General features: G+C 33.2%; 1 protein-coding gene across 7 annotated transcripts in view; it reads right to left on the reverse strand.

Moving 5' to 3' along the window:
- The window catches only part of PPFIA2 (PTPRF interacting protein alpha 2), a 423368-nt gene that overhangs the window by 167615 nt on the left and 231276 nt on the right, over positions 1-24477 (reverse strand). For all 7 annotated transcript variants that reach the window (XM_006923790.2, XM_006923792.2, XM_006923795.2 and 4 more), the window contains 2 exons: positions 12646-12747; positions 402-566 (listed from right to left, as the gene is read on the reverse strand). In XM_006923790.2, the coding sequence (XP_006923852.1) occupies positions 402-566; positions 12646-12747 (267 nt within the window). The remainder of the gene's footprint in view (positions 1-401; positions 567-12645; positions 12748-24477) is intronic.

A 24477-nucleotide genomic window follows, 5' to 3' on the forward strand; every position in this document is an offset into this window, starting at 1 on the left:
GGGAGAGAGAGGAGAATGACAATATTAAATTTGGGACCATGATACACCATAATAGAAGTTTAACTTGATAAGCCAGAGATTCAGTGATAATTTTAAAAACATAATTATAAATATTACCAATACACACACAATAATCCAGTTGCATTTTTTAAAAATGATTTTTCTATAACTCAAATGTGTTCCTCTGAATTGACTTACTTCCGGAGTCAGGGGCACAAAAATGAAGACAAGGAGCACAGTTGCTGTGATCCTCAGCACAGTTGCTGATGACAAAAGTACAGTTAAGCTGAAATCTTTTGTCAATACTATGCCTTTTCTTTAATACATTCTATTTTTTAATTTCAACGTTTTGAGGTATAATTGATGTATAAAATTGTAAGAACCCTTTTACAATACTGTACCTTTTCATCCAAGGCCTTGTGGTGCTCAAACAAAGATTTCAGCGCCTTGAGAACCTCGACTTCGCTGGAAACTCCCGAGGGGGACTGGGCTTGCCGTTTTACCACTGTCATTCTTAGTGACCTTTCATGTCGTGACACAAGGCACTCCAAATGCTCCAGTAACAGCTATTGGGTTTAACAGAAAATATAATTATGTAATAGATATGAGCCACCAGTGGTATCTAATGATAACCATAGATTATACTATAGGTAGCGCAAAGAAGTTCAAATCTAAGTCTAAACCAGGGTTCATAAAGTACATTAAAAGTAAATTGCATTTATATTAAATAACAAGTGACTACATTTAAAAATATAACGTATATTTTACATATTCTTTTAGAAAATTTAGTAATTTCAGCATGAAATTAGTAGAAGTATAACAAAACATACTATGTGTAATCCAATATGATAATTATTAAAGAATATTGCATAATGCATAATGATTTTTTAATAGCGTTGAAAGTCAAAATTAATTTCATTTACATTTGTTCACTTAAAATTTTGAATGGAAAGAAATGAAGATAATAAATGTGATTATAGTGATAATCACATGTTGTATAGTGATGATCACAATCACATGTTGCTATAATAATTATAATGATAATGACTAATGATTTTATGCACAATTATTAGATTATATAATAGAAAAATATATGCGATCAACCAGAATATGGTAACTGAGATTTGCAATAGTCATTTTGGAAAAAAAAGTTAAAGGACATAAGTTTTAAACTGAGTACCCTATAGGAGCCTACATTCACCCAGAGTAGTCTTTGAGGCCTTTGATAAAGGTAGAGGTAGATAGATCTGTGAGCAGTGTTTCAGTCTGTTCCAGACTATATGTTCTGACTTTTCCCAGAGAAATTTTACTTTTAAATGTTACATGAACTGGGGTTCCACCTTTGTTTTATTTTATAATGGAGTTTTGCCACATTAAAATAAAAATACATGAAAAGAATTAAAAAATTGCGGGGTTATTAATAGTTATTAAAATTTTGCTAGTGACGAACAACGTGTCTCCAGTAAGTTTTGTAGGAGAGCTTTTCAGAAGGATGGTGAAAGCATAGGCTAACAAATAATTAGCCTATGCAAAATAAAGAAGTTAAACAAAAGAGGAAAAAGTCAATAGATACTGGAGTAAAAAGAAGTATGGCATAGGGAATGTAGTCAGCAGTAAAGTAATGACTATGCGTAGACCCAGAGGGAAGATAAGAGTAATCAGGGAGATCATTTCATAAACTATATAAATGTCTCATGAATATACTGTATACTCAAAACTAGTAATAAAAAAGAAAAGAAAAAATAAAAATGAAGAAAATTGAAATGAAAAAAAAAAGAAGTCAAGAGAACAATTTTCTTTTTTTCAGAATTTTTCCTAAAGTTTACATTGTAATGAAAAGTTGTGGCTTTCGAAATGTTACGGTTAGATTTAGTGTCACATACTGTTATCACATTTTTTTTAAAAAAATTATTGGGGTGACATTAATAAAATCAAATGTTTCAAGTATACAATTCAACAGTATGTCATATATACATTGCATTGTGTGTTCACCATCCAAAGTTGATTTCCTTCCATAACCAAATATTTGACCCTTTTACCCCTATCTACCTCCACCCTCCCCTTCTTCCCTCTGGTAACTGCTAATCCACAGTCCGTGTCCATGAGTCTCTGTCTTTTTGTCATGTTTGTTTGTTGCTTTCAGTTTTACATCTCACAGATGAGTGAAATCATATGGTTTTCAACTTTTTCTATGTGACTTATTTTGCTTAGCATCATAATCTCAAGATCTATCCATGTTGTTGCAAATGGCAGTATTTCATCTTTTCTTATGGCTGAGTAATATTCTATTGTATTGGTATCACATTTCTTAGTGCCTAATAAGTTAATTTTTCTACATTAACTGTCCTTAATTATTGTTCAAAGTGTCAGAAAACTTTGCCATGCCATTGGCACAAAAGAACACAAATATCTGAGATTCTAAATGTACACAGATCAGGAGGTAGGAGTCATATTTAAGGGTCAAAATAATAGTAATAGAAATTATATTGTGAAGATGACATAAGTATTAATATTTCAAAAAGTTTTCATTTTATCAACCTCTGATTATATTTATTCCATATTTATTCTATTCTTGAATTCTACAGATACATGTGTGTATTAGTTAAATCCAGGCTGTTTCATGCAGGTTATATAACACCGTATGACCTTAATCCTGCCTATTTCTCCAACATTATTTGGTGTTAGTCTTCTGGCAAACCGTGCTCTAACCATACCAGCTTTCAGTTCCTCAACATGCCAAGTCTTTGCATATGTTGTACCCTCTGCCTGGGATATTCTTCTTTTGGTTTCTTCTTTGGCCAGCTCTTTCTCATTATTTAATCTAAGTTTAAATATCACCCTCTCAATAAAACATTTGCTTCCTACTCTCTGTAAAGTAGGTCACTCCACTTCTCAGCCCTCATAATTCTCTATTTGAATCTCTTGCTTCATTTCTTCATAACATGTCATGTGTAATTTCTTAAGAATAGTTTCACTAAATTTCATTCTGTTTTTTTCATTGAAATATAAACTTCATGAGGGTAGGTAGCATATCTGTCTTGATCTCCTTGATCTCTGTATTTGGGTATTTGGCTTAGTTCCTGACATCTATAGGTATGCAATAAATATTTGTTGAATAAATAGAAACAATGATGAATTAGGTAAATTTTTCAGTGTATATACTGGCCTATATCAAAGCTAAGTCTGCAGCCATGGTTAATTGATAAACATTTTCTAAAAGCTTAAGCTAATCAAAATTGTTATATACATGTTTTACATAGATGATATACTAATAAACAAGTGTTATAATAAAAAGAAAACTGATTTCTCTAACTGTAAATTAGAGATGTCTTGATTTACACAGTAATTTAAAAACTATCTGAACGTCAACATTGCAGGACATTGTGTAGGATACAGAAATATATAAGATATAATCATCACTCTCTAGGAAAGAAACACAATATGAATATTATACTGAAGTTATAAAGAACATTTGTTATTAGAGACTACCTAAACCTTTTGATCACACTCTCTGGCAAGTTCTTCACACTGTTAATCCCACTTTCCCAACATAGAGCACAAAAACAACAATTCTTAGTGTTTGGTGCCACACAGGTTCTACTAATTATACACCTATGCGAGAAATGAGCTGTGTGAATAAGGTATAAGCTGTATAAATAAGTTAGTGAAGGTATCTATTTGGCTGGTATTTGAAGGTATCTATCAGTGTGAAGGGGCAAATGAATTACGATTTTATTCTAAAAAGGATAAAAAATCCCCTTACTATCTTTGCAATAAAGTTCTAAAATTTGGTCTTAAAAGTTCAGGCTACAGACTGTTTTTATTAAGAAATTCTTAATATCTATTAAAAACTACTGTTTGCTTAAACTAGCTAGATTGTTAATTCTGTTATCTGTAATTAAGAATGCTGTGACATTGAAGTAATTAGGCTGTGTCTACTGCTACGTTTGTAATAGTCACCTGCCATGCCTTGGGTCACTCTCCATTACTTCTTAAATATTTTAGCAAGTAGATAATTGTCACTTTTTCTAGCACTACCACAGCCACAATTCTTGGTGATTTTTATTATTCAGTTAGATGATTTCCCCAGCATATTGGCCTCTACATTTCTAGACCTGTGTACTCCAATGGTCTCAACTTCTACCCTATTTCCATAACCCACATTCATGGTTTCACTGTAGATTCCACTGTTATCAATAAGTGCAACTCTCCCCAAATTTTAGTTTTTATCATATAACTCACAGCATTACATTTTAATTTACTTTAGATACTCAAACTCTAAAAATACTTGCACCCTCAATCTCTTTATTTTAAAAATATGTTACAGCCCCTCACCATACTCATGCCTTCACTTTCTTATTCATCTTAAAATTTATAGTCCAGTCTTTAAAATCACTCTTTTTTCATGTTCTTGCAAATTCTAGAATCTTACCTCTTCCCACCTACATCCATTGTTACCACCTGAGGCCAAGACACATAATCTACCCCTGAATTATTATAATAGCTTCTTAACTGGTCCCCCTGTTTCCATCATTTCATTTCATCAGACTGTTCTCAAACATTATTTAAGTTAAAATGTAAGTTAGGTTATGTACCACTGCTTAAATCCTCAATGTTTTCTTATTTTCTCAAGTAATAGCCAAAGTCCTTGCAAGTACCAAAGAGATCTAAATTATCTGAACTCATCTCCTAGTCTTCTTACTCTAACTGCTTGACATCATTTCAGTTTTGTTTTGTTTTATTTTTTTAAATATATCAGACTTCCATGCTCTTACATAAGATCCTTTGTGCTTGCTGTTTTCTCTGCCTAAAACATTTTTTTTTTCAGATACCCACATGACCATCCCATTCCACCATCTCTATCTTATTTTTATTCAAATCTCACCTTTCAACAAGGCTTTCTCTAGTCACCTCCTGCACTAAAAATCCTCTTTCCAGCTTTATTTTTTTTCTTATTTGTCTATATCTAGTATACTATTTATTTTATAATTTATCTTATTTACTGTCTGTCAAAAAACAATGAGGTCCATGATAAAAGATGTTTTTTTATTTTATTTTGTTCTTTGCTGTATTGTCAGTGCCTAGAAGATTGGCACATAGATGTTCTTAAACTTTTGTCGAATGAATAAATGAATCTTGATTAAAGCAGTAGTTTGTAACAGGTATGCTTATAAGTAACAATTCCGCAGACAAATGGGAATTCGGGATATATGACCTGGATAGATCGGACTAAGCAATGATCAGATTAGTATCAAAAGAAGAGACATTATCTTCTTTGTTACATGGAGGTAAAATAGTTATTTAAATAATCTCCTGAGTTCCCCGGAAATGAGGTGCCTCTGAAAGTAAGGCTTATATGGACTGAGGCATAGCTACAATAGACCGTTTTGATGGGCATGAAGAATATACAGACAATGAGGTAAGCTAAATGCTTTGAACTGCACTTTTCAGTTTAAAGAAAGAAAATGACAAGTTTAAAGTTTTAAGTTTTTAGGTTAAGCCTCAGAGAACCCAGGATTTTTTTTTAATAGCTGCTCATAATAACCTCTTACTGAGACCCAAGACATAACAGAAAGAAGTTAAAGAGCCCGATCTAGGAGAGGTCACTGAATTACAATGTATGATGAATTCATAGCCTTACCAGGTGTCCTATGTGGAACTCTTGGACCACTCTAAAAATAAGAAGGTACCACAAGATCTAGAAAAAGGACATTTGGAAAGATTCAGATGAGTCTTAGTTACCTGATCCTCCAAATCCCAATGATCTCCATACTTCTCTGATAAGCCCAATCCTATTTTTTTTTGATAAATAAAATGACATCATTTACAGAATTTATCTTAGAAAAGAAAGCTACTGCTCCTCATGTCATGCCCCAAACACCCCTCTTTTCCTACAGATTTTTAACTAGGATACCAAGTTATACATTATAAAGTCTTATCTTAGAAGAAAGGATTCCAAATCATAAGACTTGTATAATTTTGCTAATTTGTAATCTCAGAAATCTGGAAATATCTGTAGAAATAGATCTTTAATAGTGCTGGAACAGAAAGGAAAAAACCAAAAAAAAATTGATCTTGTTAAAATAATCAATGTAACTATCAGAGAATCTGGATTTAACGTTGATATTAGGCAGCTGGGGTGGCTGTAATTGTTTGTTTTGTTGGCTAACTAAAAATAGAAACTTAGTAGTGGTCTGAAATAAGGCCATAAATGACATAGGTAAAAGTGAGAATCCAGAAATTCTTTGGGTATAAGGTAGAAGAAAAAAACTGATGATTTAAGGAGTTAAAAATGGAGAATTTTGCCTACCTCTATTTCTTTTGAGATGAAAGCAACACTATCTTCACTCAGCCACTAAGAAATATATTAGAAATATATATATATATATGTATGTGTATATATATATATATATTAGAATGACAGAAGTTCTTTATAGACAAGGGATGAAAAGGGAGAGATGCTGGTACTAAATGAACTCTGATTTTCCTGTGGATAACAGAACCCTGCAGTGGCAGAGGTTAAGTAATCATCTGAAATAAAGTGAGTGTGGTAACTATAACAGGAAGAATGGTTTGATCCATTGGGATCTTTGGGATCTTTGGTAATGGTAATTGATCATAGAATCTTTCACAGACCAGTAAGGACCAAACTGTATTAATAAAATAATAATAGTAATAATAAAATAATAATAATAGTAATAAAATAATAGTAATAATAATAATAAAAACTCTGGAGAACTGAATCCTGATGAGTCACCTGATAAAGTGTCTTGTTCTCCAAATATTATCTTGAGTCACTTTAAGGTGGGAGTTTTTTTTTTTTATTAAGGTGATATTGAATATTGTTGAGTAAAGAATGCTGTGCTAATACCACAAGTAGCTGATATTCTATTCTATTCTATTCTATTCTATTCTATTCTATTCTGTTCTGTTCTGTTCTGTTCTGTTCTGTTCTGTTCTGTTCTAGTATCAGCTACCACAAGTACCTGTTAGCAGGGGTAAACCAAGTGTGAGTACGGCTCCAGGGGCGCTTTTGCTTTTTTTAAATTTTTTTAATTTTTTTATGGCTTTTTCAAGTTGGCTTAGGTAGAATTCTCCCCTGAGCAAAAAAAGAAAATGTGCTTCCCACTGAACTTTTTCTCCAATTCGCATACTAGTCGGACTTGGATTTTCTGGAAAGATTTCAGTTGAGGAACAGAAACAAAGATTATAATAGCTTTCCGACCACCAGCAATTTCAATTTCCTTGGCTGCTGTTATATTCAGCTCCCATAGCTGGGCCTTGAGGTCCAAATACATCTCCAGCTCAAGGAGTGCCTAGGAGATGTAGGGCTCAAACTCGTTGGACTTCTCACCTTTTGGCTTCATGATTTTTGCACTCAAAGTGAAAATAGCCTTCTTGGTAAGCGGGAGCCTGAGAAGAGCTTCTTTTCTTTGTAAAGAAATAATTTACTAGCACATCACTGTCACTAGCCATCAGGTCATCCCCAGCTGAGAGTCTGAATATTATGGAAGTGAGAAGGCCGTCACAACTGTGCCCTGACCCATGGAATCTGTCAGTATAGTAAAATGATTTACACCATTAAATTTGGGGGTGGTTTGTTAAGAAGCAATAGACAATCAGAAAATAGTCCCTAGAAGGACTTGCAACCATTTAGCAGGTAGTAGTTCTGCGGAAAAGAGAATACCAAAATCTCTCAATATTAGCTCTGAGCTAGGACTAATTCTTTGGTACTCACTGTTGTAGAAGCTTTTGATAATCTGGTGTATAAAATGATTCACCTTGTGAATATTAGCCTATATCTCTGGCCATCATAGCATTTCTCAATGGCCATAAAAAAAAAAGTGACCATGATTTCAGGGATAGGAGTTATTTCTTAACCTGAAAAAATGGGCTTTTTATCACTAAGGTTGATAGGGTCACCACTATATATTGGTAATAGCTGAATGGCCAAGTTACTGGCTACAGACAAAAACCTCGAACCCCTGACATGATAAAATACACCTGGACACCTGCTATTCACCATTAAGCAAGCAGATTACACTAAATCACTTCTATTAAGGAGGAAGCAGCTGTCTTTTCTTATTGTGATAAACACTTTTTCTGGATATGAATTTTCCTTCTCCAATGGTTATGCTTCTACAGCAACACCATCATACTAGATTTTTGCTTAGTCATGTTTTGCTTACATCACTTATTTTATAATGAAAGGAGTAATGCAATTGACTGATGCTCTCAGCTCTGGTTTTACCAGGCTATCACATGATGCAAAAGCAGGTGATTTTATAGAATGATTAACTGATGCAGGGAAGAACCATTTTAATTCAAGCTGGTAGATAATACATTGCTAGGTTGCGATGCTATCATCCAGGAATCCATATATGCTCAGAATTACTGATAGAAGTAGGGGGCAGTTTCTTTCTTAGAATGCATACATATAGGTCCATATACATAGGTCTAAGATTAAAAATTTAGACATGTTTGTCAAGAACGAGATGCTTTTCTTTCATAATGGCAGGTGTCTGATTGTATTTGAACATTTATATAATTCCTTTAGCTCAAAATAAAAGGGCATAGTAAGAAATGTTTCAAATTAAGTGTTTAATTTGAATTAAAGACAATTAACCTTTTAAGTTTATGACTAGTGAGATAAAATTACAGCTTTATTATTTTTAACTGACATTAAGATGCTCTTGAAATCAAAACTTCTTTTTCGAAGTCATGCAATAGTTACATTCTAAAATGTTTTCAATAATATAACCATTCTTTGAGATCTTCAGCCACAAAAACACTTGAAACAGTTCCAAAACAATGACAAAAATTCCCCATTCTAATATTAAGAGAAATCTGAAAAAACATGGTAAGTTTTAATAGTCAATTTGAGTATGTTGAAATTACAGCAGGAAAAAATTATTTTCTGTAAATATAAGTATGGTCAAAGAAGTTTTAGAAATGACAAATTTTGTTTAATTACTTTGGCCACATTTTATTTATGTGGAAGTAAACAATGGAGCTTGTTTAAATGTTTTGGTAAATATCCACTATAATTTTTGAAATTTCTACCTTTGTACAATAAAGAATATTGTTAGGATGATTTTATTTGGTGTTCTCAATTTAATTATTGAGGCAGCTGGATTTAAGAGCAACTCTAGTGACTACTTCAATTTCTTTCATTCATTCATTAAAGTTATTTCTGTAGTGACAAAGAGATAAACGGCCACAACTTTCAGCTCTGACATCACTATAAATGCCTACTACATTATTTTCTACATAAATTACTGAACAGATTAGGTATGAATTACAAAAAATTGAACAAACTCTGCTCTTCCCTAAACACAATGCCTTGTGTCAAATATGATTTGTGAGTGACATAGGGATATGATTTTTTAAATCTATAGCTTGCGGTTAAGCTGAGGAGTAGATTCCCTGGGTTTGTCACTTATAAGTCACGTGGCCTAAGGCAAGTTACTTACTATGTTAGTTTTTCCATTAGTTAAATGGGGATAATAGGATTGTCATAGGGATAAAGTAAGTTAAACATGTGAAGCTTTTAGAAAAACATTTTGTACTTAATTAATTTTAGTTATTATGTTATTATCATTATAATTACTATATATATTAGATAAATTTCATTCAACTCCAGGTGAAACTTTTATTTTCTATTTAGAAGAAGACATAATTCGTTCAAATATCATACAGAAGGGCCCTTTCTGACCTATTATTTTGGATGATACTCAAAATTAACACAAATAACTTTACCCACTTATGCATTCTCTTTGTGGACTGCCTCTTTTTGTATTATTTATCTCAATTCATGAGCATATATTAATTACTCAACATGGAAAGAGTCACGAGTTTATGAGAATGCTAGAAATTAAAACATGTAATTCTACTTTAAAATTTCTCACCATCTAACATAAATCAAACTTTCTTGAAGTGTGAGAAGGAAGTACTATCTTCTTGCTTTCTCTCCATGACCAATAAGTAGGTGTTTATAGCAAAAAGGAAAACACAATAGGTGGAAGGATAAACTATTATGTAAAATCTATATTTAGCAACATTTAATAGGGCATTTGGGGGGAAGAGAGGAGATATGTCTAAATTTCAGCCTTGGATATTTTTTGGGTGCTGGGGGAGATAAGAGGTGGTTATGGAACTTAGGGAGTTGTCAATTAATCAATACTCTGTACAAGGAAGGTTTCATAAATCCATCTTCCTTTGACATAATAAAAAAGCAAAAATCCTCCATATCACTACTTTTAAGGAAGGTAGGAAAATGTTTTCCAGGTGGGAGGATGGGCAAAAAAAGTGAAGGGCATTAAGAAGTACAAACCATCAGTTATAAAAGTAGTCACAGGGATGTAAAGTACAGCATAGGGAAAACAGTCAATAATACTGCAAGAACTAAATGGTGGCAGATGTGTACTAGACAAACTGGTGATAACTTCATAAGGTACATAAATGTCTAATCATTATGTTGTACACTTGAACTAACATAATATTGTATGTCAACTATAATCAACAATTTTAAAAAAGATAAGAAAAATGTTTTCCAGATTTATTCATGTATTCAAAGTAACTATTATTCATGTTTAAAATCATTGGCTTCAATTTCTGTTATCATAATGAAACTTAATATTTGTATTTTGCTCACTTTAATTCCTGAATAGATGTAGTTTGCCTTAATTCCTTAATTCCTTGCAATAGCCACAGATATTTTTGGGCTTCCTGGGCTGTATTATGATGAAAATTGTGTGGATGATGTCCTCAAATATCCTAGTTCTCTAAAATTAGTCACAATCAAGATAAAACGACACACTCCATCCTGCATCTACTCTTAGGCAACGTCTCCTCTAAGCTGTAGTAAATCCTGGGAGTTTTTCCACGGCATGAATAATTGTACCGATGGCCTTATGGCTAAGGGCACAGGGTCTGGAGTTATTCTGCCATTGCTTTAAAATCCCTTCACTGCTATTTATTCACTGTGTGACTTCTGGCAAGTTATCTGCCCTTTCTGAGCCTAGCTGCCTCATTGGAAAATAGGGATAATTATAACATCTCCCTCATAGGGCTGTAGAAAGGAGTAAAGGGTTGTAGATAGAAAGGTTGTATAAAGGAGAAATGCATACACAGCTAATGCAAGAGTTTCTGTGCATTTTAAATATGAGAAATGCCGGAAGCCACCCAGAGGTTTGCATCTTCCTCCATTTTCAACATCTTGCTTCTAATCTTAAGTTTGGTTATACTGTGCTACATCAGGGGTTGTGGCCAAAAGCGTTAAAATAGAAAATAGTAAAATAGGGCGGAATAAATCTCATGGCATAAATAAACTTTGAGTTTACATGAAAAAAAAAAAACAATGTAATTTAAGAATCAAGGGTGGGAAAATCAGAGAGAGAAAGAAATAGAAGAAATTAATCCAACATCTGATAACATGATCTAAACTCTTCTCTGTGTCCTATTTGAGGCAGTCCATGTGACTGGCTCATCAGTCTCAATGAAAACCAATTCCTTGTGGGCACACTGTGTGAATTCTCTTTACCATAATATCCTAAGGAACAAGGAGATAAATCGAATTCGATCATATAACCATTGTTCAAGTAATGGCATCTCTCATTAGAGGCACAAGCTCTCTGTTTGTAGTGCTGTCATTTTTATGTTACTCTCTAAGACCAAGCATAAGATGAACACATTATCAACTATATCTTATTTTCTCAGCATTAATCTGTTAGTGCTCTAACACTTAAAATATTTTTTACCTACTTTATAGTGAAATTGAATTATATCCACACACAAGTGATTTTTCCTACATTCTTTTAGTAGAGAAACTACTCTCATTTATCTCTCATTTATGGGTAATATGGTGATTTATATATTTTATGAAATTTAGTGACTTTTTCTTCAGAACTAGAAAATATAGCATCTTTGATCAAATTCTAAACTTTAGTGTTATATGTCATGACACTGAAACAATACATGTTTCCAAAAGCAGAATGTAGTAACTTCCATCAGTTTCATAAAATAAGAATATTAGAATCTAAAGGCAATCTTCTAAAATAGAAAAGGTATGCCTCATTTAACTAGGAGAGTTCTGTTCCAGTGTTCCAGTGTTTAACTAGGAGAGTTCTGTTCCAGTGTTAAAATGTTACATTTTAACATTTTTTTCTTTCTTTAAATAAATATTTTGTTGGGGTGGGATGAAGTGCAGGCCAATGCCATAACACTCCTTCATAGCATCCTCATAGTGAAAACTCATGCTCCGCTCTCAAACCTCTCCTCTGTTGCTTGTCTCCAGCCTCTGAGGTATTGTTCCCCCACTTCAATACAACAGTTTGAAAATCTGAAATTCTCTGTTGAAATCCAGTCCTTCCCCTTCCTTTTGAAAAAAGCAAAGGCCAAAAGGAGTAAAAACATTTTCTAAGCAACATAGTGATTTAGTAGTAGCTGAGACTATAATTTAGGTTTTCTGTCTTCCTGTTTTGAGTTTTGTAGGATAGTCTCCTTCATTTTAAATAACAGACGATGAGTAGTGTCTGCTTAGTCTTTCTAAAGTTTTTAAATGTTTATATTTTTATGCACATACAAGAGATGAGGCACTGCCCTACACTTGGAATTAGTTCCAAGTAGAGGCAGTTTTATACTTACTCTTGTGTTGTTTCGTTCAGCTTTAAGCTCAGAAATTTCTTCTTCTTTTTCTAGAAGTTGTTCCCTACAGGCATTTAATTCTTTTGTCAGTGCAGCAAATTCCTGAAAGGGGAATAAAAATGTTTGAATACATATTCTATATATGAAAAAAATTCAAAGTATAAGCTTTTGATGGAAAAAAATGACTCAATCGACTGTCCAATATATGTATGTTGCTGTTATTAACTTGCTTCCAATGTAAAGCTAATCCATGATATTTAACATACACATTTTATTATGGCATACTGCTCAGATTAATGTATAAAATATATTTCAAAATGCATCATATTCAACATTAACATTACTGTAATAGGATACTAATAATATAGAATGATTTAAATTTGACTAATTTTATGAACAACTCAAAAAATCTTACATTTTTACTCCAATATAGCAATGTCCCAACTGATTATACTAGATCATCAAAAACCAAAACAAAACAAAACAAAAAAACAAAAAACACCACCAACACCAACAAAAACGACAAAAAATTCTTCTGAATGTGATATTTACAGATTATAAGATCATTTATTTGTTAACAAGATGGAGAATATACCTGTCTCTTGCAAAATAATAAATGTATCTAAGACTCGATATCATTATCCAAGAGTCTCATTAATTTATGCATTGCTTTCCTTTTGAAATGTAAGGTCCATGTGAAATGGGACTTTGTCTGACTTCACTGCTACACTCCCAATGTATAAGACATAATGGGTACTCAATTATTATTTATTTTCAAAAAATTAAAATGAGTCATGTTGTTATAAAAAACTGGGAGTTTTGGAGTAATCCTTTATATGACAAATTACACTTTGGAGAAATCTTCCATAGCTTCCTTCCCCCAAATGGGATCACAGATTATATAACATGGGCATTTTTTACCATTAGACAGAGAGTTTAGACATGGTAAAAACTGATTTAAAAGAAGATCATGAAACCCAAGTTAACTATTCTGCTACTCTAACATAATATTATTTTAAAATAATTTTGAAAAATAGTAAACAGATCCATGTTATCATTAATCATTTAGAGTGGTTCTTAGTAAAATTGATGCTTGTCAAATATTTAAATATTTGGGAAAATTTAGCTGCAGGCTGAGAAGACATTGTCAGAAGATCAGAAAGAAAACCAAAAATGGGAGAGACAGGTTTGGTTAACTTAACCACCACAAAAGCAAATTTGGTATAAATGAATATGATGATTATGCAAGCTTGGAATGTTGAGGGTTTATATTTTTGTTTGCTTAAACTCACTTATTTTGCTGAGTTTCTCTGAGTGGCATCAGCCCAAATGGATACTTGAAAGCCCTCAGAGTAGACTTACAGCTTAGAATCAGGATGAAAGAGTCCATTGTTACAGTTTGGCTGGCATTACAGATAAATGTTTTCACCCTTTAATTGCTTCCTGCTTAAATGCTATTGATATTCTCTGAGCGTATTATTTACGTGGAAAAAGGAATAAATAAGTAAAAAACAATAAACATTTTCATAAAATTGAAACTTTATATGAACTGCATAATTTTGATGAAGAGACAAAATTCTGCATCGTATGTTAATATATCAGCATTTAAAATTAATCCTATGCTCGTGACTATTATAAGATAAAGCATAAATCAAATCTGTATATTTAACATCATACCAATTAAAAAAATCCAGGTTAATCTTTCTAGAGATTTAGCTTGCTATCTACAGAAAGATAAAAGATCAAAAGAAAATACTTCAGAATTTTAATATTGGATATTTTCAGATAGTGAAATAATGAGTTGTTTTTTGGCTTCTTCCTATGAATTTTTATTATAAAATTCTCTACAATGGAGAAATATGCCTTAATGCTTAGAGAATAAGAAAACATAACTCTATAAAGGCACTGAAACCATCATGTATTCAAAACAGGACAGGAATTAGTCAAGAAGTCATTGGTGACAGATGACTTTGTATTTTTTATTTATTATCATGGCATAGATTCTGAGAAAGCTATTTAGTGACTCTGTGTATTAAGAGTAGTCTTACATTTATTGACTTCTTGTAAATTTCAAGTATTATCTTCACATTTATTATCTCATCTTGTTCTCTAAATAACCAGTGAGAGAGTCGCATTCCCACTTTATAGCAAAGAAACTGAATTACTAAGAATTACGTCCAAGTTCAGGAAGCTTGCAGCTCATAGAGAGTGAGTGAGGTTGCGAACATAGTTCTCCAGACTGCTTGTTTAGTGCTTTTCCACAATACCATTTTGACCCTAGCTTTTCATCAAGTTTAAATGGTTCAGATTTGGAGTGCATTTAGCAGTACTCTTTTTCCTTATCTGAAGAATTAGACAACCATTACTTACAATTACCTTGCATAATCCTTCTTAATTAGTCCAAAGGGAGTGTGGGGAACTAGGAGGCCCAAGGCAGGGTACACCTTCCATGCAGAGCAACAAGTCTTAGACAACCACATTCTGCATATCTGGAACTGCAATAGATGCAGTTACCTCATATGGAGTTAAATTATCAAAAGATTTTACACTTTTTCTCTGATATTTTTCTCTTCTGTATTTACTTCTCCATCTTTACTGTCAACAATTGAGTTTTGCATCATCTTTTATCAGATAATAACAGCAAATATAATTAACATTGATTGAGCCCTTATAATATGTCAGGCACACTGTCAAGCAATTTATATTGATTATCTCATTAATCTTAACAAAACCCTGTAAAAATTACTAAGATCTCATTAAACAAAACAACACTCTTACCATACAATCCAGCAATCTCACTCCTCGGTATTTATCCAAAGGAGTTAAGAACTGTCTACACAAAAACCTGCACGTGGATGTTCATAGCAGCTTTATTTATAATTGTCAAACCTTGGAAGCAATCAAGGTGTCCTTCAGTAGGCGAATGAGTAAATAAATTGTGCTACATTCAGGCAATGGAATATTATTAGTGCTAAAAAGAAATGAGCTATCAAGCCAGGAAAAAATAGGGAGGAATCTTAAATGCATACTACTAAGTGAAAGAAACCAATCAGAAAAAGGCTACATACTGTATGATTCCAATTATATAACATTCTGAAAAAAGTTAAAACTACGGAGACAGTAAAAAAAAGATCAGTGGTTGCCAAGAGTGTTGTGTGTTTGTGTGTGTGGGAGGGATGGATAAATAGACTGAGCACAGATTTTTACAACAGTAAAAATACTACGTATGATATTATAATGACAGATACATTTTTGTATCAGTTATACATTTTTTTCAAACCCAGAGTGAAACATAATATAAATTATGGATTTGGGGTGATGATGTGTCAATATAGACTCATTGATTATAAGAAATGTACCACTCCGATGGGGGATGTTTATAATGGGGGAGGCTATGCATGTGTGGGGACAGGTGGCATATGGAAAAGCTCTATCCCTTCCCTTTAATTTTGTTGTGAATCTAAAATTGCTCTAAAAATATAAATGAAAAAAAATTTTACTGAAACCTAGAAAAATTAAGAAATTTTTCCAAAGTTAGACACTTAGTCAATGGTGAATCCAGACGATCCATTTCATACTGGATGATGGCAATAGGTTGTTTTTTAGCTTTCCCCTTTATAATTTATTCTTCTTTCAGTCTTTGTAAAAATTATATTTTTATCAAGATCATAATACTTTTCAGAGCTATCTATTTTCAAACATCAACTTTAAGCAGACTAACCTAAAATTCGAGTCATCCAAAATTTCGCCCTTCCACAATTAATTGGCTTTTTTTTTTTTTTCACTGAGCAATAGCAACTACCATTTTGTGCAGGAATCACTTTGCTCTGCCCTGAGCTTAGCATTTTATATGAATTACCTCGTCTCTTCCCTATTTTGAACCTAAGGATTCTAAAGCTTAGCATAGATGAACAACTCGCTTACGGTCACACAGTTAAAAATAATCCAACCTTATTCCAAAACTCTTTAATTTCTGCAACTCTGCCTCCTTCTGACTGAAAATGGAAAATCGTCAAATTCCTCAACTGTACCAAGTCATACAAATTTAAAACCCCTCTAACTATCCATCCACACATACAATATTTATTAGAGACTGTGTAAAGATGTAGAGATGACTTAGACATAGTTGTTGCACTATGAAAGACCTCAAAGATCTTTCGGAATTCACATTTAAGCCACATCGAGATTTCCATCACTAATAAAACCTATCACCAAAGTGCCACACACAGAGTGATATTAGTTATGTGCTTAGAAACACTGTCGACATACGAGTGAGACTGGCCCTCTAAAGCCTCTTTCTTAAAAGGTCCATATTCTGCATCTTCAACAGATTTTTCTTTCTTGCTTCTATTTCTACCTTTCCATTTTTCTTATCTATTTTCATTTTCTCTCACATACTGTTTCCTATACCTAAATACCCTTCTCCATCCTCTTTGCCTAACTAATTTATTTTTAAAGCACTGGCTTGCTTTACTAATGCTCTATAATAAATACCTTGTTCAAAATCTATCAATGCACTTACCGTATTGTTTTTATAATAACCAAATTATGTGTTCATCTCCTTCCAGTAAATAGTATGATGCTTTAAGACAAGGTTATCTTATTTTTATAACCTTAGGACTTCACACAGCTCCTGACAAATTGTAGACACTCAGCAAGGCCCTGTTGTAACAACAGATGAATGGTTCACTTTCCCTAAACTTTTTGACTTTACTACCAAAACATTTTTTAAAAGGTATAAAGTTACTTCATTTTCCAAGTGAGATTATTAAAATTTGCTCAATATATAACATGTTTGATATTCACTTTACTTTGTAGCTATTGTTTTGTCTATAATCTGAAATATTATATGATACCATATTCTATACAGCAATGACATTTTGTCTGCTATATTTTATTGCATGTATATAAAGTGATACTATTGCTCCCGATAATTTTTACATGTAGATTTATCATTTGTTTATTGACTATATTATATTGGTCTTACTCATTCTTAAAGTGAAAATACATATTTAACCCATATGTTATTTCTCTAATCTTATTTTTTCTCAAAATACATTCTACAGAACAATATTTCCACAAGATTCCCAGAAAAAAAAATCCATCACCAAATAGATTTGGAAAATTATGTATTCTATCTTTTGCTCTTTTATATCTACTACAGGAATCGGAATATAAAAGATTCTGAGGAAAGTAGGTTTTGTGATTTAGAATTGAGAGCAATCGGGTTTGCATCTATAATAGAATGGATGAATTAAACATATTAAATGCACATAATGGAATATTGTACAAAGGGTAGAATAAATAGGCTAGATCTTATATAGCAACATGGGAAGATTTCAAAACTATAATTTTGAGTGAAAAAGATAATAAACAGAACACATCATGTAACGGCATATTGTCAGAAGGTGTAAACAGTGAAGGATAAATGTTAGAAGAAAACTTCATTCTTACTTCATGTCTGAATTCAAAGTAGTCTATAGAGAGAGCTGAGTTTGCTTTGAATCATCTTGAGACAGGAGTAGTAGGTCAGTTACCAACCACAAATGATATTCAACAACTTTTCAGGCCAATCATTTTGTTCCCCAACCATTGTTTGCCAAAATTCTTACTTTGCCCAAGGATCAAAATTACTTTCCCTAGACTATTTTTTCTTGGAATTTTAAAGAGTGGTTAGGACAGACAGAACCATACAAGCACCCTCGGATGGAAGACAGTGTCCTGTCTTTACTCAGCATGTACTCACGTATATCACACATACACACATTTAAGTGGGCACACCTTTTGCATAGGGCACTATTCTAAGGGCAAGGCAGATGACCGTAAAAGAAGCAAGTTAAAGTCCTTGCCCTCAATAAGTCTACATGCATTCAAGCATTCACCATTCAAACTTCTTTTACTTAGGAGTGAATTATTTCTAACTATATCAGTCTCTCTCAGTACTAATTCAACTCATAGTGTAGAGCACTGTTTCCTTAAAAAAGTATAGCAAAATAAGGTTTTATTCCTGTTGATATCTTAAAAAGTTGAAGGTATCATTTCTTATTAACCAACACAAGTTATCTAATTTCTGTATGCTCCTAATTCTAAGTTAAAAGTCCCCTAAAATGCATAAAATCTAAAGTCCTTCCATTTTAGCTAAATTCCTAGTTTTCTCCCCTGCTTGGCTTATTCTCTTCTCAAGCTGCTGTTTCTTGAATGTTTAGTAAAGGCTAGGGATGATGTTAGGAACTTTGCATCTGTAACATCATATATTCATCATGGCAGCTTTATTATTCTCAGAACACAGAAAAGAAAACAGGTAAAATAAATTAACTCTAGCAAGGAGCATGCTAGAATTTGGCAGTCTCAGTGCTGGTATCATCAACACCCCTCTGGCTTTTCAGATGCCAATGCAGAGGTAACCTTTCATTATATCTTAACGGTGGTTTCACCTGTGCATGTTGACATTGAGCTGAGGGCGAACATGAGTAATTCAAGAGTCCGAGCTGCTAACATTTCACATACTAGCCCTTAGGTCAGTGGTTTGTTCTCAACCAGTTTCATGCAAAGAAGTTTCTCTTGTTTTGGTCCCCATATGTGTTTTTCTCAAAGAGAAAAATACAAGGGCAAAGTACAGATTCACTCAGTTCCTGTGCCTACTTACATTCTGTAGAAGTAACCCAGTCAGAAGAAAAGTATATAGAATTAGAGCTTCCTCTGGCCATTCTTCCTCTTCTCTTCTTGTGCCTCTTTCTACCCAGCAAATCACCATAGCCTGCCGATCTGTCTATCTTGAGACAGATGTAGAACATTTTATTTTTATACATGTTTACCTTTAAGTCCATTTTTTTTTTGGTATTTAATATTAAACACAGAAGAAGAGGGACTGGTAACTTTTCCTGACTCATTACATGATGGTATGCTTATTTGAAAGGTTCATTTGGGGTTGAGGGAAGGGTATACTTTCTCATTAACTAAATGTTTGAAAGGCCTTGATTTATTTAATAGATGAGTCCTCTCCTCGGTTAACAGGTCAGGAGAAGCCGCATGACAAGAGAGAAAATAAACCTTTTAATTTCAAGTCATTGACACCAGGCAGCAGTCTCCAGAGAAATCTGTGACAATCCATTCATCATAATTATAATTTTAACACTCTTTACCTTTCAATAAAACCTACATTCTCTAATCTTGTGGGCAATTAAATTAATGAACTGACAATGGCCTTATTTCTGTAGCCATGTATCTGAGTAAGTACTGACTAAACAATCACGAGTGCAAACCAGTCCGAGAGAGAGGAGAAAAAAATAAAGGGTGAGTTAGAATTTGGCCTCACTAAGTACCACCAACACCCTCACCAACCACAAAAAAGCATCTTTTAAGTTTATTCTCCAACCACCTAACATTTGTGCAAATCGAAAATAGCTCTGAGGAAAGCATATGGCATGGAAGCATGCTGACTTGACCATCGAGCATTTAAATTAGACAAAATTAACTATTTCGATATGTTTTTGTAATGATTTCCTTAGGCTATGCCTTCAATTTACTGTATTTTGGTGTTTCTCCTTTTGAAAATTAAAAATTCTTTTACCAATTCTATTTCTAATACTTGGTAGAACACTTTGGATTTAAAATTTGTATATTTATGGACATTACTGAGCATATATTTACATATATAAATATACATATCTTCTTCCCCATACCACAGAATGTACTTTCTAGAACAAATTAATAAGAGGAGTATTACATTGGAAAGGTAAAAAATAAGCAACAAAAGATAATATATTCCTTAAATTTTATATGTATTCATATCTCAGAATATTAGTTATAAATTCACAAGGGACTTTAAAAAATGTAGCTTGGAAATCATTTAGTTCAGAAACAAAAAAAGGACTTGTTTCATAAAAATTAATACCCCATCACTATATGTATATATGTATGTGTATATTATAATTTTTTTTCTATATTATATTATGTAATCAAATGCTGTGTTAATGACCTCTGGTCTTATAATTGCCTCCTAGACTTGCATGAGCTCAGGATAAGCTGTCATCCAAAATTATTGTGTGAAACAGCCATGGTTCCTGGTCAGCCTTGGGCTAAACAGCTCGAAGACAGAACTGCCTGCATAACTAATAAAATTTGACAGGCACCACTGGACTCAGAGTTTTCACAGAAATTGTGAAATAAGGCTGCTCAATTTAAAAGGAAAATGAGATTTAAACTCCATGCAAATACTATTTTGTGCATCCTTGATTTTTTTATGTACCCATATTCCAATAAGAGAACTGTTTTGTCTTTTCCCTAAAACTGCATGGTAGATTATTTTTTATGCATTAATGGTGACCTGAGATATGCAAGACTGTTTAAAATCAAACATTCTACAAGAGTCATTTTGTGGTATGTGGACATAGGTATTGGGTAACATTTGTTTTACAATATCTTCCAATCAAGGCAACTGGCATAAAGAAATCCAAAAAGTAAATGTTTGTTGAAATCAAATATAGGTGCTGTCAGGCAGCCTCAGGCCATCTGAACAAGTCATGTTCCCACCACGCCTCACTCACTATATTCCCCTGAAATGTGCCCATCTTATATTTTATCCCCATATGCTCTCCAGACTTTAATTTGTCAGTATGTGTACATAGCTGCCCCAGGAATCAGGTGCTCTTTAATAGCAACTGTTAGAGAAGATTCATCTTTGTTGCTGAATCCTGGAGGGCAGGCACTGTTATGATAGATTGGTTAGGAACATATTTAGAGGCAAGTACCTCAAAATTGACTGCTCTCCCAGCACTGCATATGGCTTTTGTTGGCCCTAGGTACTTTAGCTTTTGTGGGCCCCTTCAGTCATAAAAAATATCAAAAACTATATTTTATGACTGTGCTGATACAAAAATTAATATAATCCAGGTTGGATTATATTTATTTTTTCTTTTAATTTAAAGGTAATTGAAACATTTTCATGGGCCCCCAAAGGTATTGTCAGCACTAAGTAGAGATTTCACTGTGCCTAATGGGTAAATTGGTCTTATACTCTGCCTACTCCAGGAAGTCATGTGTTGTGTGGTCCAAACAGTACCAATTTCAGGGTGAAACAGAGCTAGATTTATATCTGGGCTCAACAGCAGTAAACATTTTAAGCCTCAGTTGTTTATCTGGGAAATGTCGGTAGCAATGTCTTTTTATAGAATTGGTATAGGTAAAAATGAGATCATTAGTCCATATGATTCAGCAGTCATGTTTCTTGATATTTACACAAAGGTCTTGAAAAGTTACATCCACGAAAATATCCTGTACATAGATATTATAGCAATTATATTCTTAATTGCCCGAACCTGGAAACAACCAAGATGTTCTTCAATGGGTGAATGGATAAATAAACTGTGGTACATCCATGCAATGAAATTATTCAGTGCTAAAAAGAAACAAGCTGTCTAGCCATGTAAAAACATGGAGGAACCAGAAAATAATATTATTAATTGAAAAAAGCCAATTTAAAAATCTGTGTACTGTATGATTCCAACTATATGACGATGTTATATAGTTAAAACTATGGAGACAATAAAAAGATCAGTGGTTGTCAGGGGTTGAGTCAGAGAGGTTTGAAATGAATAGACAGAGTATAGTAGATTTTCGGGGCAGTGAAAATACTCTGTATGATACTGTAACGACAGATGCATGTCATACATTTTTCCAAACACATAGAATGTACAACACAAAGAGTGGACCCTAATGTAAACTATGGACTTTGTGTAATAATGGTATGTAAATCAATTGCATGTAAATCAAATGTTCATCAATTGCAGAAAATGTACCATCTGGTGGGGGATGATGGTAATGGGAGGGGCTATGCATGTGTGAGGGCAGAAGGAATACAGCAAACCTATGTACTTCCCTCTCGATTACACTAGGAATCTAAACTGCTCTAAAAAAATTAACTCTTAAAGTTCAAAAAATATAATACCATTATTGTAAATGTGAGTAGCATAGTTACTGGTTATAATAGATGTCCAATAAATTATATAGGCTCAGTAATTTTTGTGCTACTTGTAGTTATTTTACATGCAATTTTGTTTTCTTCCAACACCTGATTTTCCATATTAGGATAGTATATTTCACTAGATGTATCAGGAAATACAAAAAATCACACAATTTTTTTTTTTCATTCACAGTAACTGAAATGTAACTCAAGAGTCACATAACAGACAAAAAAATTACTTACATAAATCTCATCATTAAGCATCCCCACTTTTGGGGACCAGCATATTAAAATGATTGACGTTAATATGATAGAGTAAAAATACTCCACACATTTTTATAAGATAAAATGGCTTTTGTATCCCTTTGTTCCTTTGCACTTAGTAAATTCTTGCTGATCAGTTAATTGTGTTATTACTACTAAAGCACATCAAATAATACTCTATATTCTCTTATAAAAATAAGGCATAATATTAATGGTAGTTTATATAAAGGTAGAAACTATGATAGAATTCTCCAGATATCATAAAACTGTTCTTAAAAGCCCCCTAGAACACATGTCTCTGACCTTATCTGATATTATTCCCTCCACATGTCTCTGATTGCATCTTTTTCTACCCAGGGGCTCCTACAACTCTCAAGATGATGTCTGGAGTCTGAAATAAAATGAAAGGATAAAACATATTTGAAGAGTTGTGTTGCTTGTTATGATATAATGTTTGAGAGGAGCCTAACTGCCTACAATAAGTCTGTCCAGAATCCAGGGTTGTAGCGTAAAGCCATAGATTTCCTGACCCAGGTGAGTAGTATGAACCATGTTGAATGAAGACCCTTCCCTTTTGGGCTCTAACTCTTTGAGTAGCTTCCCAAATCCCAAATTCTGTGTATGTTATTACTGAAATGAGAAAGACAAACTCAGTACCCTAGATCTGAAACTGAAGTTATCCACTCCAAGTATCCTTTCCCTTTAACTTGCTCTAGCTTTCTCTGTGCTCTTCCCCAAATAGAAAAAGGCCCTTAGGCCTGGTCTTATAGTGTCAGATATATGAAAGAAGAGAGAAGATCATCAGAGAGAAATCTTAATAGAGTAACCATGCCTTCTAGTTCTGTAACCCAATTAATGATCTTACCCTTAATCTTGACTCATCTTTATGAAAAGAGAAAATATCTTTTATCTCTATTACCAAAATATATTTTTGCTTATTTGATGCTTGAAGCATTTGAAAATTTATTAAAACTCAACATTCTAAGACATTAGTAAAATCACCTGGCCCAGTAAGCATTGTAGCTAAAGCATGTCAGGCTGAGTCATTGCCAAATGAAAACTCTCTTGGCAGAAAAAGCCCATTTTCAACAGCTCTCACAGTGTAAAGCAGAAGGCATGTTTGACAAGATGCTGCGTATTAATTTCAAAGGCTTTAGCATCTGGTTAGGTAACACCTGCTGTGGCAAACACTCCCAGGCACACAAAATAGCATCCAAGCTGAATATTTAAATCTCCCAACATAGCCTGACTAAGCTCTAACTCTAAACAAAACAAAACTAGAGCACATCTCTCTGGCAAACAACAGAGTTAGAATTGTATAACCAAAAATATTTGGGCTATGACACTGTTTCCTATTACTGAGTTAAAATGCTGTAGCGTGTGCTATAGAAGTTATAAAGTATATCAAAACATATTGTCTAGTCTTGGAGAATTTTGCCATATGTAGTATTTGGAAGAGGAACATGGCTCAGAGAATAGCATTTTGTATCATATTACATTGCATTAATATGGAATTAAAGGAGAATTTGTCAGTGAAAAGGGGAGGAGATGGCACCAAATAACAGAAAAACAAACCATATAAAAGAAAGAGCTGGCAGGGCTCTTCT

Source organism: Pteropus alecto, unplaced genomic scaffold, assembly GCF_000325575.1.
Source record: "Pteropus alecto unplaced genomic scaffold, ASM32557v1 scaffold76, whole genome shotgun sequence".
Taxonomy (NCBI): Eukaryota; Metazoa; Chordata; class Mammalia; order Chiroptera; family Pteropodidae; genus Pteropus; species Pteropus alecto.